Source organism: Sorex fumeus, unplaced genomic scaffold (assembly GCF_029834395.1).
Source record: "Sorex fumeus unplaced genomic scaffold, SorFum_2.1 ptg000051l, whole genome shotgun sequence".
Taxonomy (NCBI): Eukaryota; Metazoa; Chordata; class Mammalia; order Eulipotyphla; family Soricidae; genus Sorex; species Sorex fumeus.
In genome coordinates this window covers 19,462,195-19,475,359 of record NW_026606108.1, presented here as the reverse complement: position 1 = coordinate 19,475,359, position 13,165 = coordinate 19,462,195, and the positions used below count along the sequence as shown (strand labels likewise).

At 42.2% G+C, this 13,165-nt stretch overlaps 1 protein-coding gene across 1 annotated transcript in view; it reads right to left on the bottom strand.

The window, feature by feature from the left end:
- Nucleotides 1-225: 225 nt before the first annotated feature.
- HSD17B4 (hydroxysteroid 17-beta dehydrogenase 4) overlaps nucleotides 226-13,165 on the bottom strand; it is a 65,565-nt gene continuing 52,625 nt past the window's right edge. Inside the window, exons 21-24 of the mRNA XM_056124288.1 lie at nucleotides 9,605-9,691; nucleotides 8,675-8,813; nucleotides 7,417-7,544; nucleotides 226-635 (exon numbers count right to left, since the gene is read on the bottom strand). Of these exons, the coding sequence (XP_055980263.1) occupies nucleotides 546-635; nucleotides 7,417-7,544; nucleotides 8,675-8,813; nucleotides 9,605-9,691 (444 nt within the window). The 3' untranslated portion in view covers nucleotides 226-545. The remainder of the gene's footprint in view (nucleotides 636-7,416; nucleotides 7,545-8,674; nucleotides 8,814-9,604; nucleotides 9,692-13,165) is intronic.

Sequence of the window (13,165 nt, the reverse complement as noted above, 5' to 3'; positions counted from 1 at the left end):
AATAGTCCAGTGGGTAAAACCTTGCATGCAGTCAAGCCAGGTTTGATCCCTGATATCCCATATGGTTCCCTGAACACAATGAGGAGTAATTCCTGAGTGTAGAGCCAGGAGTAATCCCTGAGTATCGCTGAGTGTAACCCAAAAAACCAAAAAAAGTGTCTTTATGAAAATTCAAGTGGTGTATCAATGAGAAAATAACAAAATGAAACACAAAAGACACCAAAGTAGCCTTCACTTATTTAATTTTCCTTTCAACCTATAACGCTTTCCCAAATGCTGCAGAGGTTATACTTAGATGATTATATTTTATTTTGAAGCCATTGATCAAAGAATAGGAGGATAGTTAACAATTCCTTATAGTTCCTTGTAAAAATAATAACATGAAAAATTAGTAGAAAATAAACATCTGAACAGTTATCTGAAATCTCAAGAGTGTGAAGATCAGTTCCATATCATTTTGATCAGTTCCATGGAACCATTTGTGCAGATATGGGGGAATTGAGCATTCAATTTTTCTTGTTTCTGTTCACAATGCTGGGTGTCCTTCAGAGCTTGGCGTAGTCTTTAAGAATCATCTGAAGCTTCTGGCTCAGCATGATGTTCCCTTTGGCTTTCAGTCTGCCACTGAAGAAAGCCTGCGAAGGAGAGAGCGTGCCAGCCTTGAGCAGATTACAGTGCATTGCTCTTGTACAGTGCATTGCTCTTATAAATAAAAGACCCTTGTTCTCACTGGACACAACTGTCTCTAGAGAGAGACAATTTTTTTTTCTCAGCAAGGATAGTTTAATGCTTACAGATGACACCCATATTTTCAGGTACAAAAAAAAAAGATGCATTAGATATTTAAACACACACACACACAAACACACACACACACACACACACACCACAGAATGAATGATGAGGTGATGAGGGCTCACAGAGGTCAAAGTTCTGCATCAACCTGGTTCTAGTCTCTTTCCACAGACATCAAGTTGTGACCCTACAATCAAAAGCCTTACTGTGGACCTAATAATCACAAACCTGAATTGTGCATGTGATAGTGGGGAGGGAGGCCTCCTCCATGGTGCTCAAAGGCCTGGAGCTGCTCCCAGTCACGCTCATCCTACAGCATGGGCCTGACAGTTCAATGGTCAGTCCTGGTGGTATGGTACTGCTTGAGCTCTGGTGGTGCTGGGGGCCACCAGAGCTACCCTGGCAGTGCTCACAGGAGCCAAATGGTGCTGAGGATGGAACCTGGAGCCTCAAATAGGCCTGGCATGAATTCTAGCTGAGCTATCTCTTGGATAATTTTGAAAAGCATATTAAAAATATAATAGCATGGGCTGGAGAGAGAATACAGCGGGAAAAATGCTTGCCTTGTGCATGTATACAGACAGCCCGAGTTCAATACCCTGATCCCTGTAAGAGCCCTGAACCCAGAGTCAGGAGTAAAACCTAAGCACCTCCAGGTACGGTCTGAAAACAAAACAAAACTCTGATGACAGAAAAAGATTGTAACTAAGTGGTGAACAGATCCTAGGCTGTCACACCAGAATGTCTGAGTGTTTTAAAAGCTAGGCTCGGTGGCCATACTAGTAAGGGAAAACACTATCCTCCTCATCCACAGAGGGTATACACATCAGCTACTGACCACAGCTCTGATGGGGAAGTTAAAGGAAAAGGTGGCAAGCATTTAGTGTCTGACCTGTTCTAAGAGCATATGAAGCTCATTACCAAGCCAAACGCTGCAAAACTGCTACTAGACCGTCTCTGTGTATGACTGAAATCCAATCATGAACAGCTTTGTTTAGGGCTTACCTCACAGTGATTCAATAAAAGAGTTAAAAAAAAAAAAAAAAAGACCCGGGGCTGGAGCAATAGCACAGCGGGTAGGGCGTTTGCCTTGCACGCGGCTGACCCGGGTTCAATTTTCAGCATCCCATATGGTTTCCTGAGCACCGCCAGGGGTAATTCCTGAGTGCAGAGCCAGGAGTAACCCCTGTGCATCGCCGGGCGTGACCCAAAAAGCAAAAAAAAAAAAAAAAACTGCTCTGTATCAACCTGTACCGACCTGGCACAGATACTCATGCAAGTTGTTGCATTCTCTCTCAAATTCCCAAAGAGGAAAATCCAGAACACAAATCACAGTGCTCACAGCTGGCTCTTTTACTGAGAAAACACTATAGGGAATGTAAGGCCAAAAATAATTCCTGCAAATATCTCTTAAAAAAGCCAGGGTGGCCTTACTAGTATCCGACAACATGTATTTCAGGTTGAAAAACATTTGAAGGGACAACAAAGGCCATTTTTTATTTATCAAGGGATATGTAAAGCAGGAAGAAATGGGATAGGAGCAAAGATCTGTGGGCAGATTTCTCCCACTCTGGCTGTGAGCAAATGTGACTGCATGTCATCTGCTGGGTGGTAGGCAGGAGATTAGCTCCATTTGCACTCCAGAACTTGGCAGGTGGTTCTCGGGGCCATTTCCGGCTGCTGCCGTCATTTGTGAGTGCAGGGAGGGTGGTCACACTTTCAGCCTTCTACTTTCCTGGCACGCAAACCAGGTTCCACGAGGTCCCCCATATTCCCACTGGGGTAAATGGCCTAAGTGAATTTTGCTCATCTTATATTGAGGGTTTATTTGGCTGTGGGGGCTGGAGCGATAGCACAGCGGGTAAGGCGTTTGCCTTGCACGCAGCCAACATGGCCGACCCGAGTTAGATTCCTCCGCGCCTCTCGGAGAGCTCGGCCAGCTACCGAGAGAGTATTTCGCCCGCACGGCAAAGCCTGGCAAGCTCCCCGTGACGTATTCGATATGCCAGACACAGTAACAACAAATCTCACGATGGAGATGTTACTGGGCCCGCTCGAGCAAATTGATGAACAACGGGAGGACCCTGACCGTTTGATCTGCCTGTGAGATAAAGCTGCTGCCAGTCAGAGCAGACGGGCTGCAGCAGCGAGCCTGGTTCTTGGTGGCTCTCTGCGCCGGTTCCTCTGGCCGTGCTGCAGAACTTCACTGTACTCTTGTCTCAGCCGAGCCGAGATGAAGTGGTGGCTGTGCTTCTCAAGTGCGCTGGCATGTGTTGGGCTGTTTTAAAAATGCGTGTTCTTAAAGAACAAGAACAACCAGTGCTGGCGTGGATGTGTGGAGAAAGGAACTCTCATTGTTGGTGGGAATGCCAATTAGTCTAGTCTTTCTAGAAAACAATATGAGCATTCTTAAAAAACCAGAACTTGAGGTTCCGTATGACCCAGCAATACCACTTCTGAAAATATATCCCAGGGGTGCAAAAAAAGCACATTAAAAATGACATCTGCACCTGTATTGCAGCACTGTTCACAATGGCCAGAATCTGGAAACAACCCAAGTGTCCGAGTACTGACGACTGGTAAAAAAAACTTTGGTACATCTACACAGTGGAATAATATGTGGCTGTGAGGAAAGATGAAGTCATGAAATTTGCTAATATGGAGATTATCATGCTAAGTGAAATGAATCAGAAAAGGACAGACATAGAATGAGTGCACTCATTTCTGGAAATATAAAATAATAGATTAACACCTAAGAACTGTAGAGACAAGGGTCAGGATGATTGCTCCACAACTGGAAGTCTGCATCACGAGTTGGGGAAGAAGGCAGTTGGGATAGAAAAGGCATCACTGGAGCTGGAGAAATAGCACAGCGGGTAGGGCATTTGCCTTGCACGCGGCCAACCCAGGTTCGATTCCCAGCATCCCATATGGTCCCCTGAGCACCGCCAGGGGTAATTCCTGAGCGCAGAGCCAGGAGTAACCCCTGTGCATTGCCAGGTGTGACCCATAAATAAATAAATACTTAAAAAAAAAAGGAAAAGAGAAGAAAAAGCATCACTAAGTCAATGATGGTTGGAGGACTCACTCACTCGGGATGGGAGATGTGTGTTCAAAGTAAAGGAACAAACATGATGGCCTCTGATCAGTATCGGTATTGCAAAACCAAAAGTAGACACAAAACCAAACTTAAAAGAAGAACAAAAAGGGCTACCATAAGACAAGAAAAACCCCTACAAGCACAACAAACCCCCACAGAAAGATGGCACAAAACCCCATGACAATAATCTCTCTCAATGTCAATGGTCTAAATGCACCAATTAAGAGACAGAGTGGCAAAATGAATTCAGAGACAGAACCCAACATTCTGCTGCTTACAAGAAACACATCTGAACAGTCAGCAAACATAGACTCAAAGTGAAAGGATGGAAAACAAAAGTAGAGAGAGAATAAGAAGGAAATTGTCTGCCACAGAAGACAGGGGAAGGGGTGGGACGGGAGGGGGGGGTGGAGAGATACTGGGGACATTGGACATTGGCGGTAGAAAACATGCACTGGGAGAGGGATGGGTGTTTGGTCGTATGACTGAAACTCAAACATGAAAGCTTTGTAACTATATCTCATGGTGATTGAGAGGGAGAGAGAGAGAGAATGCATGTTTTTGCAATTTAGAGGAACATCAAGGGGGACTTCGCAGAATCTGGTAAGTGTGCCAGGAAAATGGAAGGCTGAAAGTGTGACCACCCTCCCTGCAATCACACAAATGACGGCAGCAGCCAGAAATGGCCCCGAGAACCACGAGAGTGCAAATGGAGCTAATCTCCCGCCTACCGCTCAGTGGATGACATGCAGCCACATTTGCTCACAGCCAGAGTGGGAGAACTCTGTCCAAGGATCATTGCTCCCATCCCGTTTCTGAGGGCAGACTCTGAGAATGACCAGACTGTGATATTTCTTTAAAAAGCGCCTGTCCAATTCTCGAGTAACTCCCCATCACACACAGTCTCACCTACCTGAAGCTCACCCCAGAGCCTGTGCGGCCACAGAGCCCTCATGCCCCTCTCCCGCCTCCCCTCCTCGCCCCTCTCAGTTACAGGGTCCTCCGCACAGCAGCTCCTGCTGGCACTTGGATCGAGTCCAAGCCTTTCTTAATGATGCTTCCCCCCGCCCCCCTGTTTTGAACAATCCTAACAAAACCAGCTGGTGAGGCTCAAGTTAGTGTTTTCATCAGCAATTTGACTGAAACACAGCCATATCCATCCACGAGCTCATGTTTCATTGATGGCCACTTGAACCCTGCAGGCAGAGGCAGCGTCTCCTTTGCGTGCTTCGAACCCACGTGAGAGCAGGTGCTGAGCAGATCCCTAAGCGGGCTCACTTGGCACCAGGCAGGGACTAAGGCAGCTCTTGGCATGCACAGCTGGGTTTTAGTTATCCTAACAATCGGTGGGGTTGTTGTAATTATTATTTTCATGTCACCAATGAGTGTGTGACTGAGCAAAGAGGCAAGTTACATTTATCGAATGCCAGAGATGATATATTTAAGCACTCTGCGACTTCTGATTCTCTATATCCAGGAAAACTGTTTGTTTTCTCATGTATTCAGTTTGTTCTGTGTGCACTTCTTCTGATTATGAATGGATTTTGTTTCCTTCTGTTTTGGGGACATACCAGGTGAAGTTCAGGAGTATTCCTGGCTGTACTCTCCTCGCAGTGTACCTGGATAGCCTGTGAAGCTGGGCCTCCTACAAGCAAACAGCATGTGCTCTCCAGCCCACTGAGCTGTCTTTCTGACCCCTAAACAAAATTTTTAATTCGATATTCCAGATGGTATTAGTGTTACATGGAAACTATTTTCAAACAATTACTGTGCACCAAACTATTTGTTCAAAGTCCTTCATTCTAAAAAGCATTATTCAGCTGATTCTTTTGCAATTTCTAGCCTCATAATTATGACTTTAAAAACTATTTCATCGTAACTAGTATGAAATAATTTTATTTTATATTTTTTTTAACGACCAAAAGTTTCAGAGCAATCTTAAATAATAATGGTCAAAGAGGGCATTCTTGTCTGAAGCATGATTCCCCTCTGTATGTTTCATATCAGGTAAGACACTAGTTGTTGGGACTTTTCCTTATCATTTTAATGGTAATTATGACAACTTTTTTATCTTATGTACCAAAATAAAATGACTAACTTAATGAAATATCTAAGAACACAGGGCTTCCTCTTTAAACTAAGATCTAGATGGGTTTTATATTGTTCTACTGTATACTGAAGAATTTCACCCAAAGTTCAGTGTCAAATACTGTTGATGAAACTTCATTTTATAAAAATGTACTTTAAAATAAAAATACATCTAAATGTATTAAATGTAGCTGGGAATGCAGCTCAATTACAGACCACACGTCTCTCATATATATGGCCCTGGTTTTGAGCCCTAGGACCATGAAAAAATAATATTTATTAAGATACACATATACAAGATCCACCAATCCAAATTCAATTAACATTAGCACTGTAGCACTGTCCTTCTGTTGTACATTGATTTGCTCAAGTGGGCACCAGTAATATCTCCATTGTGAGACTTGTTACTGTTTTTGGCATGTCGAATACATCAGGGGGAGCTTGCCAGGCTCTACCGTGCGGGCAGAATACTTTTAGTAGCTTGCCAGGCTCTCCGAGAGGGACGGCGGAATTGAACCTGAGTCAGCCGCATGCAAGGCAAACACCCTACCCGCTATGCTATCACTCCAGCCCTGTACTCTGCTTTCTCTTCAGACTGCATAGCATAAGAGGTTATAAACTGCATGGATCTGTTACATGTAAATTTATTAAGATAAATATACAGTTGATCATGGAATCTCAAGTCATCAAATCCCTATAACTGGGGCCCAGGGAGGTGACTCCGAGAGTGGAGCACAGGCTTAGCATGCAGGAGGCCCAGAATCAATCCTCAACCACAAGATCCCGCCAACAAGATGGTAGGGACCAGCAACCCCAGGCAGGGACAAGCCAGACCTCTGCCCTCTGCTCCCACTGGAAACAGCAGGTGGGGCCCAAATAAAATAACAGAAAAATTACTACAGGTATATTCTCTTTCTTAATATTTTTATAATACTTTCTTTAATACCAAATATTAGCTAGTATTTGTGATTATTAGCAAGAAAATAACTTCTTAGTAATATTTCCATTTCTCTAGTTTCTTTGTGGTACAGCCTGGCAAGCTACCCGTGATGTACTCGATATGCCAAACACAGTAACAACGAGTCTCATGATGGAGACGTTACTGGGCCCGCTCGAGCAAATCGATGAGCAACGGGAGGACCGTGATCATCAATCCGTGAAACAGAACACCAATACACATGAAAAAATGAAATGCATGTTGTCTGACTGCTGCTGTCACCAGCAAGGGTTCTAACCAACAGGCAGATCTTGATTTAATTTTTCAGAGAAGTGAAAATTTATACAGCTGTCTCAATTGTGCAGGGGTTCAACAATGTCTTCCTCAGAATTCTAAGGAATGTCTTATAAGTAAGGATGTGGGAGGTTTGCTCAGATACTTCAACTGTCAAAAACAAAGCAATAATATGAGTAACTGACTATTTTAGGAACATTACCTTCTGGGGGTCCAGCTTGCCCTGGACGACCTCCATAAAATCTTCATCTGAAAGGATAAACGTGGTATCAGCGGAGCCTTTTGCAGGGCCTTGATACACTTTTCCAGAACCATTTTTAAGGTCAATAGCTGGGGGGGGAGAGAAAAGAATACAAAATGAATACTTTATTCTTCACAAAAGGAAAGTAAAATAAACCAACAGAAAATGCAGATATCCAAAATAGGAATTATTATTCTACATCTGTCATTTACAAAACGTCTTTAAGTCCTTTTTTCTGAGATGCCTTTGTTTATTTTTCGACATATGGATTTCTGAACCCAGGAGCTTAAATAAGTAACACAAGTGGGGGGCTGGAGCAATAGCCCAGCAGGTAGGGCATTTGCCTTGCACGCGGCTGCCCCGGGTTTGATTCCCAGCATCCCATATGGTCCGCTGAGCACTGCCAGGAGTAATTTCGGAGTGCATGAGCCAGGAGTAACCCCTGAGCATCGCCGGGTGTGACCCATAAAAAAAACACAAAAACAAAAACAAAAAACAGTAACACAAGTGATCTCCTGCTGCCCTGCATCCCAATCTCTTTTCCTGTGATGCCGTTTTTCATATTTAAAAATTAGACTGTTCAGGAAGTTGAGCCCCTGAGCCACATGGCCCCCCCAAAAGAAAGCCAAAAGGGGCCCATGAACACCGCTAAATATGGCCTACATGGACCAATCCAAATTATTACAACTCTGAGATGAGGAAGACAATTTTAAAATTATCAAAATACTTAAAAAATACTTCTAGGGGGCCAGAGGGATATAGTACAGTGGGCCCAGGTTATATCCCCAGCACCCCATGTAGTCACCCGAGCTTCTGGGATAGTTCCCTGAGTTCTGATCCACACAAACCATGTGCACTACCAGGTGAGGGTGCAAAAAAAAAAAAAAAAAAAAAATACTTCAGAGGTACTTGTTTTAAGTTTCAGAGAACTTTCAATTTTAATGCAGCTTACCACTAAAAACGGCTGTTCAACAACACCAAGTTCAGATATTACAATGAAGTCTTTCAAATACCTATTTTATTTTGAATTCATACCTTATTATCTCTAAAACTTCCACATGTCTTTGGGTGCTCTGAAACCCATATGTCCCAAGGGGAAAAAAAAAAAAAAAAAAACGCATCCAAGAAGGTCAGATTTACCTCCCTTCTAAGAGATCGATTTTCATCAGGACAAAGATACTTTCTTCCCTCAGGTTAAAAATGCCAGGCTGGGACTTACTCCACTTCGCTGCTGTGTTTCCTCCTTTAGTGATGTGCCACTCAAACACAGCATTCACTTTCTTCGCTACATCACGCCCCACGTCCTTGAGGCGGCGACTTATTTCCTCAAATACAAGGGTACTCTGAAGCTTGCCACCCTAGTAAAAAAAAAAAAAAACAAGGGAGGGTGAAATTATTACAGTTATATGCACAAGAGGGAAGAAATGTAAAAACCTGACCATGAACAGGGGAAACATTTTTTCCATATTCTGTTTCTTTCATAGTCCCCTTATATAAATTCATCAAGCAAAACTCCAGTCTTCCTAACAAGATTTTACTATCACCAGAATTTAGAAAAAGATGTTTGAAACTAAGAACTGGACAACATATGTCCTAATTTCAGTAGAAGACACAGGACACAATTTGTAAAATGGACTAAAATTGTGTGAGCTTAAATTTCTAGCTCTAAAACTCAGTGAGATTTTTTTATTTTAATTTTTGTAAAGAATTGGTACTATTTTTACATTTGCATATAATCTTTTCAAAAATCTTCAGATATATAGGACATTTAACTTTTTAATATACTTCCCTCCAAAATATATTAGGTTAATATTTCTTATTAAATAAATTCAATTACTCTAAACCTTTATTTTTTTTCTCTTAAAACATAGCCTAAACCATATTTTATGTTCAGCCAATAGAACATGAGACTATTAAAATATGGCCTAAAATCTGCCCTCCGCCTGCCCCCCCCAAGAAAAATCTTTAAAAAATTCAAACACCAAGACATTCCTTTTACTCCAAGTAGTTTTGAATTATTCTCCTCTAGTTCAAGAATAAAAATCTCTCAGAATTAAAAATTTTCTAAAGTATTCTAAATATTCTTAAAGAAATCTGACCTGAAATTCAGACATTAGAAAATGACTTAGACACAGTTTATAAAACCCACCTCAGAGGGAGCTTGGGCTACAGTGCCAGATGTTGACACAAGATCCACATATGCATTGGCTATGACGATCTCTCCAGTTTCCTGACTCTAAAGAGGGGGGAAAAAAGATCACACTGATGACTTTTACGAAAACGTGACTTCTCTGTGAAATAGTATAGAGTCATCTGAAAGAAATTTATAATTTTCCTTCAAAAGAAAAACAAACTAACCCAAATGAGAGAGCTCGCAAATTATCAAGAGAGGTAAATAGGAAGGTTTACTCATTTAATATAATTCTTACTACATTAACTCTGACTAATCAACCATATTAGACTCAACCATAGCCATTATGTTTAAACACCTATGGGAGCTAAAGAGATAGCACAGCGGGTGGGGCACTTGCCTTATAAGCACCTGACTCAGTTTCAACCACTGGCACGACAATCCTTGAGCCAAGTCAGGAGTGATTCCTGAGCACAGAGCCAGGAGTAAGCCCTCAACACTAAGTATGGCAAAAAAAAAAAAAAAAATAGAAAACAAAGCAAAACAAAAAGGAAAGAAACAAGACAAACCTATGAACCAGGCAGGCTGAAATTTAAATGGTACAAGTAAGCCTGGGCTTTGGTATTTAGAGGATTTTGTAAGAAAGTAAGTGTATCCACAGCAGCAAAGAAGAAAACCGGCTGGAGGGCCCCACAGCTCCCGGAGAATGCTCCGGGCCTCAAACAGAGCCGATATCACCGAGAGGTCCCAGATGGGGTAGGTATTGTCTATCCGCCTTCTCCAGATGGAATCCCAGTGACCATGAGCTTCTACAAGCATGGCTCTGGCATGCGGGTACCAGGACAATTTTTACGAACTGCAATGGGGCCGCCAGGGCACCCAGGCAACCTCTGATTCCAGAAGTCACGCCTACAACTCATCCCCCAGTGCCATCTTACAGCACAGAGCAGCAAAGAAGAAAACCGGCTGGAGGGACCCACAGCTCCCGGAGAATACTCCAGGCCCCAAACAGAACCAATATCACCAGGAGGTCCCAGATGGGGTAGGTGCTGTCTCCCCACATTCTCCAGATGAAATCCCAGTGACCATGAGCTTCTACAAGCATGGCTCTGGCATGCGGGTACCAGGACAATTTTTCTGAACCGCGTGGCCACTTATGTGGCCTTACGACATTTCCTGACATGCAAAGTAATCAATGGAAAGTAAATCATCCAGCATTTCTCCCTGAAAATCAGGTTTGAATGGTGGTGGGAAAATCTCAGCAAAAGATAATGCCCAAACGAAATACATCTGGACTGTGTATTTAACCATGGTGCTATGCTGCCCTGGGAGGGGGAAGGTGTCTGTCCCTCCGCCTGTCCCCCTCTGCGGCAGCAACATGGTGGCCTGCATCTTTTAAGGTCTAATGAACAGCCAGGTATGTGACTGCATTGACGAGGCACGTGGGGCCTCAGGGATGGGGGATGGAATCGGCCCTGCTCCCCGCCAAGACAGTGCTCCGGGTTGCCACCCTCAAACACCTCCTCCGGCTTCTGACCAACCATGAACCCAGAGGCACATATACCAATCTCAGAACCCAGGGGCTTCTGGCAGTAATCCCTCTAGGTTTATTACTAAAATATTAGAAATCCAAATTCGCGTGGCCACCATTGTGACCACACAACATCATATGCTCTTCATAATCAATATTAGAAAACAAATTTTCTAATGATGTCTCTGTGGCGGGTCTGAATGTTGGGGAAAATTCCAAATAACAATGGTTGGTCTTTTGTCGTAATATTGAATGTGATCAACATAGTGAGAGAGTAAAGTGGAAATCTGCTACACAGTTGGGGGGTGGCTGGGAGGGGGGTATACTGGGGTTCCTGGTGGTGGAAAATGTGCACTGGTGAAGGAACAGGTGTTTGATCATTGTATGACCGACCGAGACTTGAACTGAAAGGCTTTGTTACTGTTCTCACAGTGACTCAACAAATAAATAAAAAATATTAAAAAAAAAAAAAAGAATGTAAGTGTATCTAATGGAGGGGGGAGCATAGGTGTGACCTGCTAACTTACTGTACATAGACAAAGGTATGGGACAGTAAGTCACAGAGGTACTCAAAATGCATTTATTCTATTAATATAAACTACACTGGGCAGGGCTGGAGAGACAGTACAGCGGGGAAGGTGCTAGCCTTGTACCCAGCAGATCGGAGCTCAAACCTAGACACCCCATAGGATCTCCAAGCCCCGCCAGACGCAGTTCCTAAGCAAAGAGCCAGGAGTAAGCCTTGAAGACAGTTGGGAATAGCCCCAAGTCAAAAAACAAACCAAAACCAAACAAAAAAGGTGTACAACTGGCTAAGAACAGACCATTTTAAAGCAACAATTCTAGTTTTATTTCAAACAGTATATGGAGATCAAACTAAAGCTTAAATAGCCTTTTATCGAAATAATCATTAAATATAATTTCTAATGTTTCACCTGAAACTATTCCAAAGGCTATGCTTTCATGAAAGCAGGACACTGCTACAAATGTGTAGGACTGTTTAAAAATTAAGGCAGCATTTATTAAAACTAAGTTTAAACATTCACAAAGTGAATACAATACTTGAGGGAAAAAAAGAATCTCTAAAAGAATTCATTTCACTGTAAATTATATACAGTAAAAAGCAAGGAAAAGAGAAAACTGAAGAACAAAATACACTTTTGTAAATTAATTTCTTTTAATAAAGCCAAGCATATCTTAAAATATTAGTTTAAGGGAAGAGAGGAAGGAAAATATACATACACACACTATATAAAAGAAAAGAGTATGTCTAGTCACTATCAGAGAATTTTAAATATATTAAGATAAGAATTATATAGAATTTAGCACAATGACAAGAATTTTATTATAATCCTCTCCACCCTTTAAGTTTAGATCCAAGAAACTTCCTGTACTATTCTGTTAATAGAATTGGTGGGGGGGCGGGGTGTATGAAGGTGGGGACAGAGGGTAGGGCTATAATTTAGCCATAGAATTTTTTTAGAGTTCATCCTCTTATTCAAAAAACAAAACTTGAGTGAAATCATAAAATCAGAGGGCTGCAGAATACAGGTACACAGTAAACGGAAACTGCTACTACTGACAGTGGTGCTTAGACTGTTCAGTACAAACCACCTGTCATACAACAACCAGGTTAGAAAGTGTCAGCCTGTTCAACTGTGCTAACAAAATTTTAAGAAGCGTACTAATAAAGGAGTATCAGATGATCACATTCCGTTAGGATTTCTGGAGCACAGTTAAAGCTCCCACCACACCCCCATTACTAAACTCTATAGGAGATTCACTCTTATTTGTCCTGGACTTCTCACAAATTAGGATTCAACCCTGGGACACAACATGTTAATTTTCAGATTTTTTTATGATCAAGACGCACAGTCTTTCTGTCCAGTAGAAAAGATAACCATAAGGGATTGGCAGACATTAACTAGTGATGCCTATAATTCAGCAGAGTTATTTCAGAACAACACTATTAAAATATCTATTTTTAAAAACTGAATCACAGTGAGATACACAGTTACAAAGTTGTTAATGACTGGGTTCCAGTCATA